The sequence below is a fragment of the Pelophylax lessonae genome (assembly GCF_965119305.1).
Source record: "Pelophylax lessonae genome assembly, chromosome: 3".
Classification (NCBI taxonomy): Eukaryota; Metazoa; Chordata; class Amphibia; order Anura; family Ranidae; genus Pelophylax; species Pelophylax lessonae.
Window position 1 is genome coordinate 290,472,533 of NC_138770.1, and position 23,386 is coordinate 290,495,918.

Sequence of the window (23,386 nt, forward strand, 5' to 3'; positions counted from 1 at the left end):
ACAGAAGTCACTAAAACAGATGTTGAGAAATCTACTGTATCCTGGCCTTCTGTTCCAGTGACAACTGTCATCATTAGGCTTCCCTTCACTACAATGGGATACAAAGGTGACCATCCTCAACAGGAGCACAGCAAAAAAAGTATGAGAGAGGCTTTAAGGCTGGATGAATTCTGATTTGTTGCTGAGAATTTTGTAAATGTTGTACATTATTGAATAATGCATAGGGATTGTTCCCAGTTTTTTTTGTCAGATCTTTATTCAACAAGCTGAAGTTAGAAGCTGATTGGATACCATACGCTGCTTCACCAGATTTTGCACACTCTAGTTTTAGTAAATCAACCCCAGTATGTTCATCAGAGAATAAATAGGATTTTAATGTAATTTTGTACTTGAATTGGCATTGGCTCTTCAATAAAGAAAACCTGTATTATTAGGAGGCTATGTAGAGTTACATTACTGTCCTCTGGTTGTGAGAACCTGTCTGTCATACTGATTATGTTGTTTAATACTTTAAAGAATTGTAACTTTACCTTGACTTTCTATTCTGCATACTTTTGTAATGTTGGTGACCAGAGACAGATAGACCACTAGTATTCCTAGTAAGTGGCAGAAAAGACAAAAAAACCAACAGTTCATGTGCTGATCAAAAATCTATCAAGGCAAGCTGATAGTCTTTGTCATAAAAAAGGCTTCCGTCACTAAAGCGTTGCACCTCTCCTATAGATCTACTGGGTGGTGGAAAGGCATCTGCACAAAAAGGAAGAAAAGGAGAAAAGAGCACATGGCCGCCCTAGTACAGTACTGCTTTATTAGGAACACACAGGAAGCTGTCAATTATTGCACTCACATTTAAAAAGCTGAACACAAGTGTGTAGAGTATTGTGCGCCCCTCTCCTGGATCACTGCTGTAAGATGTTAGGACCCACAAACCACCACCCGCAAATTGGATGACAGATTCCAGATCCTCCAACCCAGGCTCTAGTGTGCACGATTGACTGCGCATGCGCCGGGACCAACCGGCGCCGCACATCGGCATGAGGGACCCTCGGGAAGAGGTGGAAGTGACAGAGCCAATACATTAACACGTAGGTTGCTATGACGATGCGTTTCGGAGATGTAGTGTAAGTAAGGGGGTCAGGAAGAGCAGCCCTATATCTCTGCCAGTACAGGTTTCCTTTTAAATACATTGTAAATGCTGTATATTGGCACATTTGCAGGTGTTATCAGAAGTTTATTGAACTTCTTTCAAGATTACATTAACTATTATATGTTTTTCTCTAAGGGATGAAGTGGAATCTGACTTATCCTTCCTTGGACTTCTAGTGATGGAAAATCGTCTTAAACTGGAAACTAGGCCAGTATTACGGGAGTTATCTAATTCTGCTGTCAGGACTGTTATGATAACAGGTACAATTAAACAATTCATATTTTCATTCATATTATATTTTCATGGTACAGTTTCTTAAAGGGGGGCATTTTACATTGGTGCTCTTGCTGCTTGTGTATAGTACACAGTATACAGTATGTGTGTGTGTGTGTATATAGAATATTACAAAGGGGGTCCCCAACACACTTTAAATGTGGTCTGTAGCTTGTAAAAGATGCCTTGATGCAGCAATGTGACTTCCACATATATATTTGCAAATGTATACAACTAAAACCTCTGCTTTTAATCTGAGTAGATGAAACAGATTTCTGTGGATTTATCATCTTTTACCTCTAGATCTGGTGACAGCCGTAAAATTTTTGGATATATCATTACTTTGTCTCAGGAAAAATAGAGAGTGCAGACAGCAAAATGTAATTGACAGGGGTTTTAATCCTTTCCTACTCTATCCAAAACTAAAAAAAAAAAAAGTTTTGGCTGATTTTGTATAGACTGTCATCTACAAATGTGCATTCCTCCTGCAGCATCACTGATTGTAGATAAGGGGATCCCAATAGCTTATATATTAGGGCACCAACCACATTACTTTGCTACACATTAAAAGACACAAGTGTGCAATGCAATACTTTTTGAATATCCTAGAAGAATTCTAACACAATTATTCTTACTAGGAGTGTATGTTCTACATACTGTATTTGCAACTAACAGACCATTTATCCCCTTCTCACCGCCGCCTCCTGGCCCTTTAAGAAATTCTAGATGCCTGAAGGCGGAGGTGGGCATTCGGGTGATTGCCTGTCACAGCGGTCACATGATTAGAAAGCTCCCGATTGCAATGCATGCATAGGGAGCTTTCTAATCCCCATCTGTGACTGTGCTGGGAATGCTCAGGGGGCACGCTCTCAGCACAGTTTTGTGTTTACTCAGGGCCGTATACGGGCCTCTCGGCGTTAAAACGCCCACCCTTAGCAACCAGTTTTTTTGCAGAATACAGAATACAAATTCTATAGTGACTGAGTGTGATCAGCATGCAGCATTTATTGATAGTTTTTACTTTGGATTTAATGTCACTTTAAGTATTTGTAATATTTTATACAGTTGCACAATTATGAAAATGGTCTTTAAGTACTGGCCAAGTTACCTGCACTTTTTAGTGGACATTACACTGTACCATTTAATTATAATTAATTGCACTCTTCAATACTACATTACAATGTCTGTCGCCTAGGAGACAATCTTCAGACAGCTGTGACTGTTGCTAGAAACTCAGGAATGATAAATACAGCCAGTAATGTGATTCTGGTTGATGCCCAAGAGCCTACTGATACTAGCCTGGCCTCTATCACATGGACTCTACTATCTGGACTGAAGCCAAAGAATTTAGATGATGTGGTAAGTAGCATTTCTATAGTGCCACTTTGGCCTGCAGTGCTTGTTTATGCCATTAAATATATTAGCATTGATAAATATTTTTAAAAACATCCCATCTCAAGTTCATTATTTTCTGTTTTTTAATCTCTGTAAACCACTTACTGTACGTTCACGCATGCAGTGTCAGTTGCTTGGTGATGGTAACCTTTTTATAGTTAAACTTTCGGCATGATTAGATTAATGGATTGAATGAGGCATTCAAGTTATTACAGAATGATCCCGGGTGGAGGTGGCCTGTCAGGGGCGGGGGGCAAAAAAGCGACCCCCGCCTACCCCTGTCTCGTCTGATGCCTCATGTTCTGATCTGAGCCAGTCGCTGCTGACGCGAGTCTCCCCTCTGGGGCTGCTGTCTCGCGCCCCGTGTCCTCTGATAGTGAGGATGACCTTTCTGCCTCCGCCGTAGCGCAGGTCAAGGCGCTGGTGGACGCACTGATTGTGTCTGTCTGGGAGACCCTAAAGCTGGAGGATGCAGCTGCGGAATGCGACTGATACGGAGGTTGCCTTTTGGCACTCGCAAGCCCTCCAGGGTGGCGAAGGTTTTTCCTTTTCCCAAATGCTTTGACGATATCGTTAAGTAGGAGTGGGTCCGTTCGAAATGACCCCCTGGGATGCCCAAACGGATTGCTAGGCGCTACCCGTTTGAAGAGTCCCTCCTTAAGAAATGGGTGGTGCGCCTTCGGTGGATCCACCGGTCTCCAGGCTAAATAAGGCTACTGTTATCCCGGTGGAGGATTCCCCGTCCTTTGGGGATCCAGGTTGATCGTAGGGCGGTATCTGTGTCCTGCTCTATGTTCTTCCTGGCGGGGTCGGCCTTCAGGCCAGTGTTTACCATTGCTCTGGTTTCACAAACATTGACGGCATGGGCCAAGTTGTTACGCCGTGACCTGGAGGGGAGAAGCCTCCCCCCTGCTGTGGCAGAGTTGCTGGACTAGATGGTGCAGGGGCTGCAGTTTGTTTGTGACGCCGCGCTGGATACTGCTCCACTGCTGGGGCATTTGTCGTTCTCGGCGGTGGTCCTCCGGCGCATGCTATATTTGAAGTGCTGGTCGGCGGATCAAGCTTCCAAAAAAGCCTTGACTGCTCTCCCTTTTCAGGGGGTTTGCCTGTTTGGTGCTACCTTGGCTGATATTATCAAAGGTCTCACTGGGGGCAAGAGCACCTTTCTCCCACAGGTTGCCAAGGGTAAGGAACCCTGTCGCAGACGGGGACCCTCTTTTTCAGCCCACAAGAAGTTTTTTCGTTCCTCTGGGGCGGGTGACAAGGTGAAGCCCTCCAAGGCCTCCTTGGGGGGTTTTAAGAGACCCTGGTCTGGTAAGCAGAAATCCAGTTCTTCCAGACCTGAGGACAAGTCCGCCTCGGCCTGACGGTGCGCCCCCACCCATGTCAGGGGTGGGGGGCGTCTTTGCCGGTTCCCGGACCTGTGGCTCTCCAGGATACAAGACAAATGGGTTCACAAGGTCATTCGGTCGGGATACAAGATCGAGTTTCGGTCAGTCCCACCTGCGAGGTTCTTCCCTTCCGATGTGCGACTGTCCCCGGATCGCCTAAGGGCTCTGTTGGGGGCAATGCAGGACTTGATGCAACAGGGAGTGGTAGTGCCGGTTTCCTGTGGGGAACGTTTTTGGGGCTTTTACTCAAATCTGTTCACAGTGCCCAGAAAAGAGGGCAAGGTGCATCCAATTCTGGACTTAAAGGCGCTCAATGGTTTTGTCCGGGTGCAAAAATTCAAGATGGAGTCCATTCGCACAGTGGTGGCTTCCCTGCATCAGGGAGACTTTCTGGCCTCCATAGACATCAAGGATGCCTATCTTCACGTTCCCATTTATGCAGGACACCAACATTTTCTGCGCTTTGCTGTGGGAGAGGACCATTATCAGTTTGTGGCGTTACCCTTTGGTCTCGCCTCTGCTCCCCAGGTCTTCACAAAGGTTTTGGCCCCAGTTCTGGGGCTGTTGTGGCAGCGGGGCATATCGGTTCTGGGCTACCTGGACGACCTCCTCCTCCGTGCGGAGTCTCCGCAGGCTCTGTTGTCAAACTTGGAGATCACCTCTTTGGAAGAGTTCGGTTGGCTTGTGAACCTACAGAAGTCCTCCCTGGTTCCCTCCAGGAGGCTGGACTGTCTGGGCCTGACTTTGGATGCGTCCTTGGCCAAGGTGTTTCTCCCTGTGGAGAAACGCCAGAAGATGCAGTCGGCAACTCAGCTGTTGCTGTCCACCAACTGACCGTCCTTTCGGACCTGCATGAGGGTTCTGGGACTGATGGTGGCATCTTTCGAGGCGGTATCTTTTTCATACGAGGACTGAGCGAGCGGACCAGGGAGTCAACTAGTTTGGTGGCTTCGGTCTCCGATGCTCAGTCAGGGCTTTTCTTTTCTTCTGATCTATTGGACGATTGTCCACACAGATGCCAGTCTATCCGGGTGGGGAGGGGTTCTCGGCAGGCTTTCTGCTCAGGGGCTCTGGTCCCTGGAAGAATCCAGGTTGCCGATAACTGTGTTGGGACTGAGAGCGATCAGGCTTTGCCTGGTTCACTGGACTGAGCGTCTTCGGGGCTGCCCGGTTCGGATTCAGTCGGACAATGCCACGGCCGTGGCTTATGTCAATCACCAGGGGGGCACCAAGAGTGTTCTGGCGGCCGTGGAAGTGGCCGGCATCCTTCGTTAGGCGGAACGTTTTGTTCCGGCTCTCTCCGCGGTTCGCATTCCGGGCATGGAAAATTGGCAGGCGGATTTTCTCAGCCGTTAGACCTTGGATCAAGGGGAATGGTCTCTTCGTCCAGAGGTGTTTCACCAGTTGTGCCTTCGTTGGGGCACCCTGGATGTGGATCTGTTGGCGTCTCGGCTCAACAGGAAAGTGCAGAGGTTTGTAACCCGCTCCTGCAATCCTCTGGCAGACGCCACAGACGCGCTGGTTGCCCCGTGGGGGCAGTATCAGCTGCTGTATGCCTTTCCTCCTCTCAAGTTGCTGCCAAAACTTCTTCGCAGGATAGAGGTGGAAGGAATGCCAGTCTTTCTTGTGGCTCTGGACTGGCCTCGTCGGGCCTGGTACGCTGACTTGGTCAGGCTGGTCGCGGACGCTCCTTGGCGACTTCCTCTCAGGGAGGATCTGCTGTCTCAGGGGCCAATCGTCCATCCTGCTTTACGGTCGCTGGCTTTTTGACGGCTTGGCTGTTGAGTCAGGTGCTGAAGGACAGGGGTTTGTCTGCTTCAGTTATTCCTACTCTACTTAAAGCAAGGAAAGCGACTTCTAGAAAGATCTATCATCGCACATGGAAGTCTAATATCGCGTGGTGTGAGTCCCTCTGGGTTCCTCCACGCTCTTACTCGGTGGCTCGGATCTTGGCCTTCCTGCAACGGGGGGTTGAGCAGAAGCTGGCCTTGAGCACTATCAAGGGTCAGGTTTCAGCCTTTGCAATTTGCTTCCAGAGGCCATTGGCCATTCATTCCCGGGTGCGGAATTTCATCCAGTGGGTGAAGCACCTGGTTCCTCCGGTGCACTCGCCCTTGCCGCCCTGGGACCTTAATTTGGTGTTGTCGGTTTTCCAGAAACCTCTCTTTGAAAATATTAGGGAGATTCCCCTGCTATCTTATCCCAGTGGCCCTTTTAGGTGGCTATCACTTCTGCGCGCAGGGTGTCGGAACTGGCTGCGTTGTCCTGTCGTTCCCCCTATCTGGTGGTTCATAGGGATAAGGTGGTTCTTCGTCCGAATCCATCCTTCCTTCCTTCCTAAGGTGGTTTCCGGTTTTCACTTGAATGAGGATATTGTGTTGCCTTCCCTGTGTCCTAAGCCCAGTTATCCTCGGGAGTTTGCGTTGCACTCCTTGGATATGGTTCGGGCAATCAGGGTGTACTTGGCTACTACTGAATGGCCCTAGGAAAGGGTTGCCTGCGTCGGCCGCGACGATCTCCAGATGGATCAGGCAGACGGTGGTGCGGGCTTATTCTATTAGGGATCAGGTTCCTCCGTTCCCTGTTAAGGCGCACTCTACTCGGGCTCTTAGTGCTTCCTGGGCTTTCCGCCATCAGGCGTCGGTGCTTCAGGTTTGCAAGGTGGCTACCTGGTCGTCTGTACATACCTTTACTAAATTTTATAAGGTTTATGTGCTGGCATCGGCGGATGCCTCCTTTGGCCACAAGGTTTTGTTGGCTGCTGTTTGAGGGGACCTTTGGTCTACCTCGGGGGGGTTCTGTTTTTTTCAGGTGGGCCTCATCTTCTTGTTTCGATGAGTTCTCTGTTCTTCTGGTTGGCTCTGTTTGGCCTTCTGGATTGGGTTTTTTTTCTGTTATCCCACCCCTCATTTATGGCACTGCTTTGGGACGTCCCTATGGATATCAAGATATGGAATCTGCGTCTGTCAATGAGCGATAGAGAAAACTGGATTTTTTACTTACTGTAAAATCCTTTTTTATTTTGAGTTGGGTTGGTATGATTTCTCTGACACTGCTTTGTTACATAACTGACATCATATAGCAGGGAGAGAGAGGGTATACCCCCTGGGACTGCCCATAGGTGTGGCCAGAACTTTTTTTCTGCCTAGTGTCCTACTCCTGTAGGGGGCAGTAATACCCTATGGATATCAAGATATGGAATCTGCGTCTGTCAATGAGCTTAAGAGAAAAGGATTTTACGGTAAGTCAAAAATCCAGTTATTTTAATACTACACTTAGTGGTGCCCCCCCCTCCTTCTTTTTACATGTGTTAGGCTTCTTTCACACGGTCCGCCTCCGCAGGCGGATCCGTGTTGCTCAGCGGGGATCGATCCGCGATCCCCGCTGAGCCGGGCGGATGACAGCTCCGTCTCCGCTTGCAGAGCGGAGAGGGAGGTGTCTCAGCACCCGCTGCCCTCTATGGGGGATCGGAGGAGAGCGGACCGCTTGTCCGCTCTCATCAGATCCGCTCCGCTCCGATTACTGAACGGATGGAAAAATAGGGTTTCCATCCGTCCAGATTTCAGCACAGGATCGGATGCGGATGGCAGCGGGTGTCAGCGGAGGTGACCTCCGCTGACACCCGCTGCCCCATAGAGCTGCATGGAGGATCCGATCAGATCCGCCTAAAAAACTGACAGGAGGATCTGATCGGACCGCCCGTGTGAAAGAGCCCTAACAGAGCCTTGAGCACACTCTGAGGATGGCTGCCTAACTTCATGTGTATTTGTATCTGCATGGACAGCATATTCCTTTTATTCCCCTTGTCCAGGTGATCTAAAGACATTTGAATTTGTGGAGCGTCAGACTCCTATCGTGATTCAAGTGTTTGAACCTACCCAATACAACAAAGGGGAGCGCTTGTAATACCGGTAAACTAACTGGAAGTCAGGAATAAAATTTATTCCAGCACTGGAGCACAAAGCAAGTAGGTCTTGGTGCCTGCCTGCCTGCCATTTTCCAACTTAGTATTCCTAATGCCTGGAATCTTGAAGTGCTATGATAAATACATACCTATTTTCATGGGTCATATGCTTGATCTGTTCCTCCTAACTCCCAAGCTGCTCTTTTAGCCAGTTAGGCTGTTACATAACTGGGAATGACCAGTAGTGTGACATGGAAGCAGGGAGAGGACTTTGCAGACATTGAGGGCACTCAGCTATAAAAGTGTCCTGATGTGCAGGCACCTAGATGTGCCTACCATGTGCTGCCAGCACTAGATTAGATGTTCTTTTCCTCATTGTGCCTTTTTAATAATAATAAATTTACCTTACAGCAACCCAAGTCTTTCCTCCTCATCCTGTATAATGATTTTACAAACTCTATATGTTAAAATCCTATTTGTTGAATGCTATGTACAGCTTTGTTTACATCCCTGTAGTGCTTCTCAACCGCACCACCACTGGGCTGTACCAGCTATTTAGGAATGGGTATCTCCAGAATGTGTTAGGATGGCCCAATACTTTTCATGGCAGATCCTGGCACATGCATTTGTGGTTCCAGGTTCTCACTAACACCTGTTTTGTAACACTTATTTATCCTGTGATCGCTAGTGCTCCTCTGCTCATCTTGTTAAAACTTGTCATTTAACATATACAGTATACTGTATATTCACGGCATAAATCTTTTTGATTTACTAAATTTATCTACAGTGTTTGTTTTTATAATCATAATGGTTATGGCTAAGATGTGCTAGTTTTGCCCTGTTTCATACATATCCTATATTTTATCTTAAAATTGCAGAATATTTATATTGACATTCAAGATAAAAACAAGCCAGATGGTGAAAAACTGCCATATTATTTTGCTATGACGGGAAGCTCTTTTCAAGTAATTTTACAGCACTTTAACAATTTATTACAAAAGGTACGTGCATATGATGATTACTTTCAATATAATTAATAGATTGTTGTATATATTAAAATAATAGCACTTTGGGTGTCATGTATTTAAGTGCCAGTACCTAAAAAGATGCCAAACCATTTGTTTAAACAAAAATATTTCCATAATATTATATAAGTATTTGACATATTTTAGGCATGTTATTTACCTGTGGCAGCCTCTGTTGTATAAATCACGAAAAGCTCTGAGATTGCTGAGCAGCCCCAACAGATTCAAAGCTGCCGCAGACAGTAATGCCTGGTACACATGATGATATTATAGTATGAATGATCATCCATTTTTTTTTGCATGCTAATCTCATAACGAAAAGTAAGAGCTTACTAAAGTTACAAATAAAAATTCAGAAGTGATGTAATGTGCTGTAGTGTATTTGTATTGCATTTTCGAATGACAACTATACTGATTAAAAGAAAATCATACGATCTGGTATCGTACCAGAAAATTTTTCGTGCTTGTCCAGTCAGATACTATCAGATTAACTGTCACGATCAGCTCAAAAGCTCTGTACTATCGATCTGATTATCGTAGATTGCTTCGAAAGCTGTATTTTTTGTAGGATTTTCTAATAGTGTGTACGGAACTTTATAAGACACTCCTAAATAAGGAGAGGGCTGTGTCATTTAAGTAGGGAAAGGGTTGTAGTAAGGAATTGAATACTCAAATTTTCCAGTAAGTTTAAAGGTCACATTGCAAGTAAATAAAAATCATTCATGGAGGGAAAAAAACACTGCAGGTAATCATTTAAAATACCTTGTTTTTACAATTCTTTTTAAGTTGGTGACAGGGTCTCTAATTTACTTGTGATTATATACGGCAATGTAAAATTTTTTTTTCCTTTAAAAAAAATTACTGCTCCCAGCCGCATGAAATGTAAAAAAAAAAGTCTCTTTGGTGCATCACTGGACAGCTCTATCAAGGATGTCACTGAAGAAAAGAGTACCCTTTTTGCCGTAGTAAAAAAATCGAAGCCCTGGGTTGGAAAATCTCCTCCTACCTCTGAAGCGAAGTAGAGTTCATTTAATTTCTCAGATTTCTTAACTCCAAATATAAGGACATACTGTAACTCTATTTAATCACAAACCCTGTACTCTCAAATGTTCCAAACTTGCAAGCAAGTTCTTACGATGAGGAAAGGCTTCTACTTATATAAGTTGTGGGTCCTCTGTTAGTCTTTGTTACCACCAAAACGAAATGCTTTTGAGATGCATGGCTAAAGAACAAACAGAATCCAGGGGATACAAGCTAGAATTTCAATCTCTACCGCCGCACTCCATCCTGCTGCCAACCCCTCCACAATGACTTACAGTCTTCCATGCTACTGTAACACAACAACTCTCTCAAGGAGTCATTGCCATTTGTTTTAAGATTTCTACTCAAGCCTCAAAGCCTCATAGGCCTTTTTCTGGATCTAAAGGCATTAAAAGGATATCAAGGATGCCTGCTTGCATGTTACCAACTTTCCAGCTCATCAACACTATCTGCATTTTGCTGCGGGTGCAAAAACTACCAGTTCATTGCCCTTCCCTTTGTTCTGTCCATTGCACAACCAGTATTCATCAAGGTGCTAATCCCTGTGCTTTTCATGTTGCATTCACAGGACATTCCATTCAAGGGATATCTAGATGCTCTTTAGCTGAGCGAACAGTCTACTGTTCATACACTGCAAATATTCATCTGGATTCTGAATTTTCAGAAGTCAGCCCTGGAACCAGTTCATTGTTTTGGATATCTAATTCTCTATCTAGTCTTTCTTCCTCAGGACAAATTCCTGACTCTCCAGTCCCAAGTTTGGGATCTGCTCTCCAGGGGCTGTCTAATTCCCTGCTTTTGTGTGAGAGTTCTGGGTTTGACAGCGGATTCCTTTGATGTAATCCCAAATGCTCAATTCCACTCCATACCATTGCATCTTAACATTCTGGCTGACAAGTGACAAGAAAGTACATTCTTTGGCATGGTAGCTCTCACATCCAGCCCTGGTGTCTAGGAAATCCCTCATTCCACTGTTCTGAAAGAGTCATGAGGGGTGCCAACCTGACAGGCTGGTGAGGAGTCCTGGACACTAGAGATGATCAAACTTTTGAAAAGTTCGGTTCGACCAGAACACCCGAACTTCCCGAAAGTTCGGCCCGGATTTCAGAACCCCATTGAAATCAATGGGACCCGAACTTCGGTAATCAAAAAACACCATTTTGAAGCCCTAAAACCCAATAAATGCTACTACAAAGTGCCTAGGGTTCTGGGACATGCCCCAGAGACTATTAATCGCACAAAAAAAGTTCTTAAAAATTGTCATTTTTGAAAGAGAGACAATTATTGAAAAAATAAAAAAAATAAAAACATGAGATTTCTTTGGATTTAGTGTCTGTGGGGTCTAAAAAGTGTACCTGTGAAGTTTCAGCTCTGTAGCATGTCCAGAACCAGAAAAAAAAGTTTGTTTGTATTAGAAGTAATATAGAACAGGGATATGGCTCCGCTATTTTTACACCCGGCTTTTTGTTGCAGGTGTTTTTATTGGGCTTTTTTGAGGACATGTTTGGAGTCAGGCATGACATCAGAACTTATGTGTAGGGGTATATATACACACACACATGTATGTATATATACATACACATATATAGGTGTGAAAGTAGCAGAAATCTATGCTTGCGCTAATGAAAAAATTAACAACCATATGGCTCCGCTCCTTTTCACACCTATATATGTGTAAGTGTATAAATACATATAAGTATGTTTGTATATATACCCCTATACACAAGTTCAGATGTTATGCTTGCCTCCAAAGACCCCAAAAAAATGCCTGCAACAACACACCTGGGCGTTTTTTTTTTTTTTGGCGCTAGCGTTTTTTGGGCATTTTTTGGCGTCTTTGGAGGCAGGCATAACATCTGAACTTGTGTATAGGGGTATATATACACACATACTTATATGTATTTATACACTTGCACATATATAGGTGTGATAGGAGCGGAGCCATATGGGTGTTAATTATTTCATTAGCGCAAGCATAGATTTCTGCTACTTTCACACCTATATATATATGTAGGTGTATATATACATATAAGTATGTGTGTATATATACCCTTACACAGAAGTTCAGATGTTATGCCTGCCTCCAAAGACGCCAAAAAATGCCCAAAAAAACGCTAGCGCCAAAGAAAAAACGCCCAGGTGAGTTGTTGCAGGCATTTTTTTGGGGTCTTTGGAGGCAGGCATAACATCTGAACTTGTGTATAGGGGTATATATACACACATACTTATATGTATTTATACACTTACACATATATAGGTGTGATAGGAGCGGAGCCATATGGGTGTTAATTATTTCATTAGCGCAAGCATAGATTTCTGCTACTTTCACACCTATATATATGTAGGTGTATATATACATATAAGTATGTGTGTATATATACCCCTACGCACAAGTTCAGATGTCATGCCTGACTCCAAACATGTCCTCAAAAAAGCCCTATAAACGCCTGCAACAAAAAGCCGGGTGACAGGGGAGAAGCCACTATCCGGTTCTATAAGTCTTCTAATAGAAACAAACTTGTTTCTATTGTGGTCACCCTGACATGGAAGGGTTTGGTCACCCTGCCATAGCAGTTAGTCAGTTTACCCTACACTACACTATGGTCACCCTGGCATTTAACACTTTCCCTACAGAAACTAGATTTTTGAATATAACTAAAGTAGAAAATAGCACCCTAACTACACTAGATATCTCTTTCCTCACACTAATAATTGCTAAATGACACTTTTGAAGCAGAAGTAACAGAACTGCTTCTATTCTCTTCCACATCCCTGTATTACAATGCTAGTGATTTGGCGGGTGCTATCTTATATACTGGGGGGCGTATTCACTACTGATTGGCCTCTGGACCCCCTAGTCACTCCAATCACATTCCTAGCATTCTCCTGCCCCCTCAATTGGCTTTTACTAATGGTTCTGGTCCAATTACGGGCTTTTAAAGCCCATTTCCTGTCCCATTTCATTTTGGTCGGTTCTGGTTGCCGAATTCCGAACTTTTTCAGCAAAAAGTTCGGAATTCGGCCGAACCTCGAACAGCCAATGTTCGGGTCGAACCGATGGTCGACCCGAACCGTTCGATCATCCCTACTGGACACCCTGTCAGTGCAGACAACTTGATCACTGGAGTAAAGTGTCTCTCAATCAGCATACTGAAAATATGAACAATTTGGTTGCCCTTCAGTGCTGGGCCTCTTAACTGCAAGGTCATCCGATCTGGATTAATTAGAACATCACAACAGCTGTTGCATACATTAACAATCAGGGAGGAACCAGAAGTCTTTCAGCTCAAAAATAAGTGCTTTTATTCAGACATGAGTAAAACTTTACATTAAAGCTGTGTCACCATACACATTCCAGGCATACAAAACTGGCTGACAGACTTCTCAGCTGACATCATCTGGACTTAGGGAAATGCTCTCCACCCAGAGGGGTTTCAGGATATCTGTTGAAGGTGGGGAGCACCAGGCTTGGACCTCTGGCTTTTAGATGCTACAAAAAAATAAGCAAGTTTCTCTCACAGTTCTAAGATGTTCTAACCAATCCAATGGATGCTCTGGTGACTCCATTGGATCAAGTCAGCCTTCTCTATGTCTTTTCTCTTTTTAAAGTAGTAATAAACCCAGAAGCATACATGTATTATAATGCAGCTTACCAATTCTTAGATGTGATAAGTGTATTAGTTTCCTATTTAGTCTTTCTTTCTTCTATTTTCATCTGGTAATCCAGCCTGCAAGTCTGTTGTTTTTCACAAGCTCAAGCTCTCCAGCAGAATGTATGATTTTACATGGATGAGACAAAGCACTTAACACTGGCAGGGGTAATTAAAATGATCAGCTTTTATTTATTCATGCAAAACCTTTTATCCCAAAAGGAAGAAAATAACTATTTGCTGTAACTTATAAAGTATTAGTTGGAGTTTGGTTTTAGTTTGGCAGTGCGAATACATTAAACACTCCCATCCCCCCAGACTGACAATGCTGCTATCTGCCGTGCCCCTCCCCCCTCCTACGCCCACTCCTCCAGAGTTGTGTGTCACTAGTACAGAAGGTTTATTGATGGCCAGTCACCAGGTGAAAAAAAAGAGGGGGGGGGGGGGGTTTAAGCGAAGGAAAAGAAAGCCACCACATTTAATGTTTGTGAAGCTGCAATATAATACATCTTTGATTCTGGGTTAAATACTGCTGCTCCCTAAGCTAAACAATTTTCAGGGGAACAGTTAATTAGCCATGTATGTTTTTGTGGTTTGTTTCTATTATTTCCATGAGATAAAGTGAATAATCTAGCACCAGTAGCATCTGCTCTGTGCATTGATATTATTGCTCAGCGGATAAGAGCATGCATGTTTTTGTGCACATTTTTAACCACTTGCCGACCGCTCACTGAGCTGGTACTGTGGCAAAGTGGCTCGTTATCGTCCAGCGACGTAGACCTATGTCGCTGGACTCTTCCCCTTCTCGGCGTCACGCACCCACCACCGGAGGCTCGCTCCCACTGTATTCAGACACAGTGGGAGTCGGGCCAGGGGAGGAGAGGCGGTGATCACCGCCGCTCTTCCCCGATCATCGGGGATCGAGTGAGGAAATCCGCCCGCTTGTGAAAACAAAGCGGGCGGATCTCCTAAGTGACAGGCAGGGACAGATTACAGGATTCAGCATAGCTGAATCTGCGATCTGTGCCTGTGTCACACAATCCCCTCCCCCACACATGTCAGTAAGCACCAGGCATACATTTAACCCCTTGATCACCAATAAAGTTAACCCCCTTCCCTGCCAGTGTCATTATTACAGTAACAGTGCATATTTATAGCACTGATTACAGTAGTAATGTCACTGGTACCCCCAAAAGTGTCAAAAATGTCAGTTAGGGGTCCAATCTTTATGCCGCAATGTCGCAGTCCCGTAAAAAAAATCGAAGATTCCCACCATTACTAGTTAAAAAAAAACAATAAAAATGACATAAATCTTTCCCGTAGTTAGTAGCTGTGATAACTTTTGCGTAAACCAATAAAAATACGCTTATTGCGATTTTTTTTTTTTTTTACCAAAAATATGTAGCAGAAAACAAATTGGCCTAAAATGTTAAAAAAATTTAATTTTTACATTTTTTTGGGAGGAATATCATATAAAAAAATGTGAAAAATATTGTTATTTTTTCAAAATTGTCGCATTTTTTTGTTTATAGCGCAAAAAATAAAAATCGCACAGGTGATCAAATACCACCAAAAGAAAGCTCTGTTTGTGGGGAAAAAAGAACATAAATTTAATTTGGATACAGTGTCACACGACCGCGCAATTGTCCATTAAAGTAACGCAGTGCCGAATCGCAAAATATGGCCTGGTCAGGAATGGGGTAAAATCTTCTGGTCTTAAAGCGGTTAAAAATACGCTCATTGAGAATTTTTTTGTCAAAGACATGTAGCTAAATACATTTTGGCCTAAATATATGACAAAAATTGAATATATTGGATATTTTTTAACTGTCAAAGTAGAAAATGTCAATTTTTTCGCAAAATTTTTGCTCTTTTTTTATTAATATCGCAAAAAATGAAAAGCGCGGAGGTGATCAAATACCACCAAAAGAAAGCTCTGTTTGTGGGAAAAAAAGGACGTAAATTTAATTTGGGTACGGCGTTGCATGATCGCGCAATTGTCAGTTAAAGTCGCACAGTGCCAAGTTGCAAAAAGTGGTCTGGACGTAAAGCAGGAAAATCCTCCAGTGGTAAAGTGGTTAACCACTTAAGCCCCGGAGGATTTGGCTGCTAAAAGACCAGGGGGTATTTTGCGATTCGGCACTGCGTGACTTTAACGGACAATTGCGCGGTCGTGCGACGCTGTACCTAAACGAATTTGACGTCCTTTTTTTTCCCACAAACAGAGCTTTCTTTTGGTGGTATTTGATCACCTGTGCGATTTTTTGATCACGCGCTATAAACAAAAAAAGAGCGACAATTTTGCAAAAATAACAATATTTTTCACATTTTTTTTATATGAAATTCCCCCAAAAAAAAAGTAAAAATGAAAATTTTTTAACATTTTCGGCCAATTTTGTTTTATGCTACATATGTTTGGTAAAAAAAAATCGCAAAAAGCGTATTTTGATTGGTTTGCGCAAAAGTTATTGCGTTTACTAACAAAGGGAAAGATTTTTGTCATTTTTGTTGTTTTTTTTTAACGCTTAATGGCGGCGATCTGCGATTTTTTTTTGCGGTACTGCGACATTGGGGCGGACAGATCGGATCCTTGACTGACATTTTTGACACTTTTGGGGTTACCAGTGACATTTCTACAGTAATCAGTGCTATATATATGCACTGTAAAAATACACTGGCAGTGAAGGGGTTAACTTTATTTGAGAGGGAGGGGCTGTGTGTGTCCCTAGGGGCGTGATTCTTACTGTGATTGGCTGTCTGTTGAGCTGTAGTTACACTGATCAACGGTCCTACATAGTAGAACCGTATGATCAGGGTTTCTACACAGGGAGAACTGACAGGCAGCTTGTTTACACAAGCGGCCTACCTTTCTCCCTCTCCCCCGCCGATCGCCGAGTGACTGGCGGACATCGGGTCCTCCGGTCACACGCGCGGGGGGGTCCGTGGCGGCGCGCGCTCGCTCCCGAGAGCCTCACAGGCTAGTGACGTAAATATACGTCACTTTGCCTGTGAGGGGCTGACTGCCGCAGTAAATCTACTGACGGCAGTCGGCAAGTGGTTAAAGTCTCTGCAAACCCCCCAATTTTCATACATGAGACTTGTTGAAAAATCTGCCTGTCTGCTAGGTTGGTGAAGTACAAGCTGATGCAAATATGTATATTAGCATGCTATGTATTATATTTGGTATTATTTAAAAAAGCATATAGACCGTCTTGTGGACCTTATTATAACATGGAGTCCTGTACACCGCATTGTGTGAGTCATGTGAATCTCTGCCAAAGTGTCTAAAAAAAAAAAAAAAAAAAAAGTTTGAAATAATTTCCTCAAAAAACCTGTTAGCAAACATTTCTGTTTAGGCATTTGTGCATTTCGGGGTGTGAAAATAATATGTATGTCATGGATATTCTGTACATGCTAAATCATGTTGAGCTTGTCATGTTGTTTTACAGATACTGATAAATGGCACAGTTTTTGCGCGTATGTCTCCAGGGCATAAATCAAGTCTGGTTGAAGAATTTCAAAAACTTGGGTAGGTAGCAGTATATCTGCAATGTATATTTAATGTGCATTAACCCTTATGCAGTGGTTTATCTGTCTCTTGGTACATGAGCAAAAGTGAATTATTTTAAAGGAGTTTGAAAATATCAATAATTTGTGATCATTGAGAATAAGGAGTTCAAAAAAATAATTTTAGGCTGAAGTTTGCTTTTACACCCCTTAAAAAACGTTTGAGTCAAAGGTGTTGTCCTTCGCAAACATAATGAAGGTGAACGCCGACAAATGAAATCTAAAAAGTTACCCTGAGCAAGCTATTCCTTTTATTCCGCATTCATATGTGAGCTCTACTGCATTTCTTTCTCCTTTTCCTTTGTTTTTCAGCACTCTCAGTATGTAGGAGGTCCATTGGTGTCCTCACATACAATGCAGTACTGCTGGTCCTGTACTGGATGTGATGCCAAAGAGCTGTGACCAGTCAGGCAGTAAAGAACAGCAACTTCAGGGGACCAATTTAATGGGTAGAAGGAAGTCTTCAGGAGTGAGGCATAGGTATTTGACCCTATTCCTATCCCATTAGACTAAATGAGCATTTAACTATTGCAGTGTGGAGGGGGACCAACTGCAAGAGTAACACTTTCTCCAGCCCAGAGTTCAACTTTAAGGTTTTTACATTAGGGCTGGAAGTATTTCACACATTTATTAGTTTTTCTGGATATAACTGACATCATCTGCAGACTCAACTTTTAGGGAACTGTTACTAACAGCATTTTATCCTGTCAACAGCTTTCAGTATGAAATTGTTCTACTCCATCATCACATCTGTAATAAACAAATCTTAAAGTGGAACTAAACTCTCTCATTCAAAATTAACTATCTTTACTCCTTAAAGCGGAGTTCCAGCCATTTCTGTGTTTATTAAGAGTCAGCAGCTACAAAAAGTGTTGCTGCTGACTTCTAATAAACACACATCCACTTGTCCCAGGATGCAGTGTCCCAGGATCCAGTGATGCGGCCACCCGAAGCCTCGCTTCTCTTCTTCTCCTTTCAGCAGTGCTGGCATCACTAGTGTGGGCACCCAGCTATGACAACTTGCACCTTCACAGCCAGGTGCGCATATCACGCTGCGCCTCCTGAATGGCTGGGCAATTTTCTGGGACCTCTGAGGTGTCCCTCCCAGAAGATTGTAGGGAGGGAGGGGAAGAGGAGAACTTCCGCTCGAGCCACCTATGCTGCCAAAGCGGAAGTAGGGGAGGGTACCTGTCAAATCTAGGCACCCAATCCCCCCCCCCCAAAAAAGTACTTAAAGCGGAAGTGGGTGGAATGCCGTTTAAGCTGCTAGCGTTAGTCAATAAATAGGAAAGTATATTGTATTTTCTTGTTTAACCCTTTTTTTAGATTTCTTCAGTTGCTTTCTGGTTTGTTGCCTAGACCAAAATGATGTCATACATCCCAGGCATCTTCATGGGTAATTTTTTCCTTGCATCTCAGCTAAGCACATCCTCCTACCTGTATGGCTGAGCTAAGGGCAGATTGATTTCAGGAAGTAAATGCTACATAAATCTTCTGCCCTTACTCAAGATGGCTGTGGCTAGAAAAGCTAGGTGGTGTTTTTCAATGTGATTTCTCAACAAAATAAAGCATGGATACATAGATGGATGGACTAGTTTGTTTTGAATATTACAAATTAATTTAATAGTATTTTCAGTTTGTGGTTCTCAGATACAGTTTTTTAAGAAATATGTGTGACTAACTCCATTCAAATCAAGCCTGATTGGCATTTCTGACATACAGTAATACATATTTTTAAGGTAATATTAAGTTAATGTACAATGGTACAGTCATGGGTCAGAAGATGGAAGCCCCAACTAGAAAAATACTGTTGGATCTATTCATTTCAAATTACACAGAGCTCCTTACAGATATGCACATTAGAAGCAAAAGGGTTATCATGCTCATAATGTAATTACATTTGCTATAAATTAAAGGAAAGAGAGGCATGTTGGTATGGCAAGAATGCTACATTTCAAAACGGCTAACTTCACAAAGCTGCACTCTTTACTGTATAGTATTTATTGGGATCAAATATACTAAACAATATCCTTATTCTTCAAAAATAATCCATAAACATCCTCTACCTAATGGCCCTGCAATCTCCTTTCATTATATTGTTTCTTAAGCCAGCCATACATGGATTGAAATTTGGCTGGTTCAGCAGGGACCAGCCAAATTTTGATCCAGCCATACATGGATTGAAATTTGGCTGGTTCAGCAGGGACCAGCCAAATTTTGATCCATGTATGGCCAGGGAGGTTGCACAAAAGTAGATCTATTGATTGGATTCTGTACAACCCTCTTTGGATTTTCCCCGCTCGATCTGTGCTGCAGGCTATAGTCTGCAATGCTGTTCAATGTATTCTGATGGCAGAGAAGTCTGTCTGTCAGAATACAATAGCTCAGTGGGGAGGATGCCCCAATGCACGGGGAATCTAATTTTTTTTTTTTTTTTTGGTTGAACAATAACAATTGACTCCTCTGTAGGCTACCTTACTGTGTTTTTCTGTCTCCTTGTAATGTCCCCTGTGAGCCCCTAAACATCTCCTTCTCCCCCTCACTTCCTGTTGTTTGAAATAAGCAGTGCACATTAAATGCAGTTACGTGCACTGCTCTGTGCATACTACAAATCCCATAGTACATAGTAAAAGATACATTTCAGTGTTATTGAAATAAAATAGGCGCAAGATATATCATTGATACAGGAAGACCTCAATTAAATGGGGTTATGGGCAACAACGTGGCAGATGAGGTTTAATATTGAAAAATGTAAAGTTATACACTTGAGTGCTAAAAAAATATACTCTTTGAGAAAAAAATCCACTGGGAAAATATGTAATGGGAAACGATTTGAGAATCCTTGTAGAAAACAGACTAAAGCTGGCCATATTTTCACGCTTCTGAAGACGTCATTTGATGATGAAACGCGTCAAGCGTAACAACGTCAGTTCCGCACTGGTGGAGCGCAGATCCGGTGGTTGGTCAGCACAGCGTCCCGGAAACCCCCGCTAAAGAGGGTCTTGCGGTCCCTATGTTTTTCTATGCCTACGTTTGCTTAAAAAATGTGAGTACATTGTTTTTTACAAATAAAGTGTATTTTATTTAAAACGGTACATCACTATACGAGATTTCCTTCCTCTATATGGAACCCTGGACACACGGCTTATGAGCACGAGGGGCATATAACACATACGGTATATACGGCTACTGAAAAGGGATCAGCCTATGGGACCATCCTGGACCAGGGAACAGATTCAGGTCTTACACGCTGATTACCCCTGTAGGGGTGAAAATTTCTGGTGAGTGCGGGCAGAGTTGGGACTAAGGGAGCACTGTTTCTACACCCGGCACCCTTATACCCGGAGCACCACGGAAAGCACCCACGGAGCCGAATACCGCAATAGCCCACCCTCATTTGCACTTTCATATGGACTTTACATGAACTTACTTTTTATTCACCCAAACGATTGAACTTTTTACCGCCAGAGATATATTTTTTACCATATATGATATACACATTTTACTCTTTTCACAGCTAATTTTTATCACTCGCATGGATAACACTTTATCACTTTTATTTTTTCAAAGTTTTTTACAAAGTTTTATATCGTCCATCATCTATCATTTGATATATTTCACCAATTATCGATGTCAACTAGCAGTTTATGAATTTTAAATTATTCTTTAAATTATTATTGCTTTGAGCTAATCTTAGATATCACAGCTAGCACTATTTGGTGCAATCTATCACTGCTGCACATGCGCACGTATACTTTATGAATAGTTGAAAAATATGCGCACTGATTTACTGCACTAAGTCACTTTAATATTATTGCTTTATGTATTAATTGATTACTTGTGTATTTTATTGGTTTATACACTGCACTTTATGTATGCATATATATATATGAACTAACCCCACACATATGACATATTACCCTTAATTATAATTATATCAGGGCAGCGCCAAGTACCTCATTTTCCCCACATTAAAGCTGGCCATACATGGGTAAAATCCTGAAGAATTGTCTTTCGAAAATCGTAACTAAGAATTTTAGTTTGAATTTCACACCATTAGTGGGCTGCAGCAATGGCCAATTTTTCATGTGGCCATCAAATTTGAGTGATCGGGCATGTTGGAAATTATTTTAACAATTGATTAATTTCTAATTAATGATGGGAGACTCATGAGAGAAATATAATTAAAGTGGGGTGAAATTGAAGGCTTGGTTGGTCGAATTTCAAAATAAATGGTGTCACCATCGGATCGCAAAACACACAAAATTTCAGATTTTTTAAAGAAAATGTGTTTGGAATTTGACCCATGTTTGGCCTGCATTAATAACATGCAATTCCAATCTGCAGCTAACAAAGCTAGCAAAATTAAAAAGGGCATATATTCAAGAGATAAATCCATAATTCTTTATAAAACACTGGTTTGATTCATCTTAAATATGTAGTACAGTTTTGGCTACCAGTTAACAGAAAGGCTGTCCTTCAATTAGAAAGAATTCATATAACAAGAAAATTAAAAAGGAGCTTGGTGGAGCTCAGTTATAAGGAACGATTACAAAGGTTAGATTTATTGACTCTGGAGAAGAGGCAATCAATCACTATGTACAAATAAATGTATGAATATAAGGGTGATTAGATAAACTGTAATAACCCATTTACTCTAAGGTTCCTGAAAAAGAGACGCGGCCACAAATAAGGTTGAGAAGAACTTTCATTTTAAACTTAGAAAGAGATTCTTCACTGTTAGTGCAGTGAAAATGCGGAGGTCTTTTTCCCAGGGGGTGGTATTATCTTCTGCAATAACCATAATGTACAGGGCTATGGGAATTCTTAATTTCTAGATTGATCCAGGATTTTTTATAATTACTGGTATGAGGTCAGGTGGAGAGAGAGAAAAAAAAGTAATTTTACAGCAAATGAGCTCATGCTTGTGCGTGTTTTTCAATCACAAAAAGCTCACAATCCAACACACAGAGTTTGAACTTTATGGACTTGTGCCTTTTTTAAACTTATGCAACTACGTTGCAGTCCAGGGAAAATGAAAAAAATATATAAAAACAAGAGTGCAGCGCTAGATGAATCATAAAAATGTAAAGTCCTTAAGATATAAATATTTTAAAAATCAGTCCACAAGAGTAGTCAAAAGCAGGAACCGGACCACCAATGGAGACAGATAAATACAAGTAAAGGTAAGAGGGTGACTCAAGACCTCCACTTCACACCCAAGGTGAATAATCAAAATCTGCTTACCAGATAACCTAGACCACTAGGTTGTAGGTGGTCAAAATGGCTTTGGTAGCAGACCTTTCCTAGATAAGATATCCCATACAGCCGGCATATAGAGATCAGCAGGATATACAGAGTGTCACATGACACAAAGCCATGACTAAACCCAGAATATCAGTTGATCTACAGATAACAAAGCAACATGATACAGAGGTATGATCTATGCTAGAATTAATCATTCTATACAATTCTAGTGAAAAGAAAGTTGGAGAAGAGGTGATATTCCCAAATGCAACCAGCATGGGCTCCTTGCTATGTCTTATGAGCAAAGTGCCTGATGTATATAAGTGTCACCATCAAAAGAAGTCTGTTAAAGCCACGTATCAAATTTAAGCCAACTTGAATGTTTGAATTTTACAGGTGCATCAAAGAGAGAAGTTGGTAAGTTTCACAGACCAGGCTTCAGGAAGTAGACCCACCAACCTTCCTTATAAGGGTCTGTGTAAAATCTGGCTGCAGGGGATTAAAGAGAATTCATATTCATTGGGTCAGCTTCCTGCCTTTGGTACATTTGTTTCACAGTTCACTCATTAGTCTTGTTGCCTGCAACTTCTGTGTAAAAAATGATATTAACTGTAACTGTGTGTTTTCAGGTTTTACATGGCCAGCAGTAATGTGTTTGATATGAAATGTAATCTAATCCAATTGATATTTTTTTCTGCAGGTATTATGTCGGAATGTGTGGTGATGGTGCAAATGACTGTGGTGTA

General features: G+C 42.4%; 1 protein-coding gene across 1 annotated transcript in view; it reads left to right on the forward strand.

The window, feature by feature from the left end:
- LOC309551107 (putative cation-transporting ATPase 13A4) overlaps window positions 1–23,386 on the forward strand; it is a 186,724-nt gene that overhangs the window by 129,941 nt on the left and 33,397 nt on the right. Inside the window, exons 18-22 of the mRNA XM_082251554.1 lie at window positions 1,283–1,407; window positions 2,616–2,779; window positions 8,989–9,111; window positions 17,276–17,355; window positions 23,341–23,383. Of these exons, the coding sequence (XP_082107680.1) occupies window positions 1,283–1,407; window positions 2,616–2,779; window positions 8,989–9,111; window positions 17,276–17,355; window positions 23,341–23,383 (535 nt within the window). The remainder of the gene's footprint in view (window positions 1–1,282; window positions 1,408–2,615; window positions 2,780–8,988; window positions 9,112–17,275; window positions 17,356–23,340; window positions 23,384–23,386) is intronic.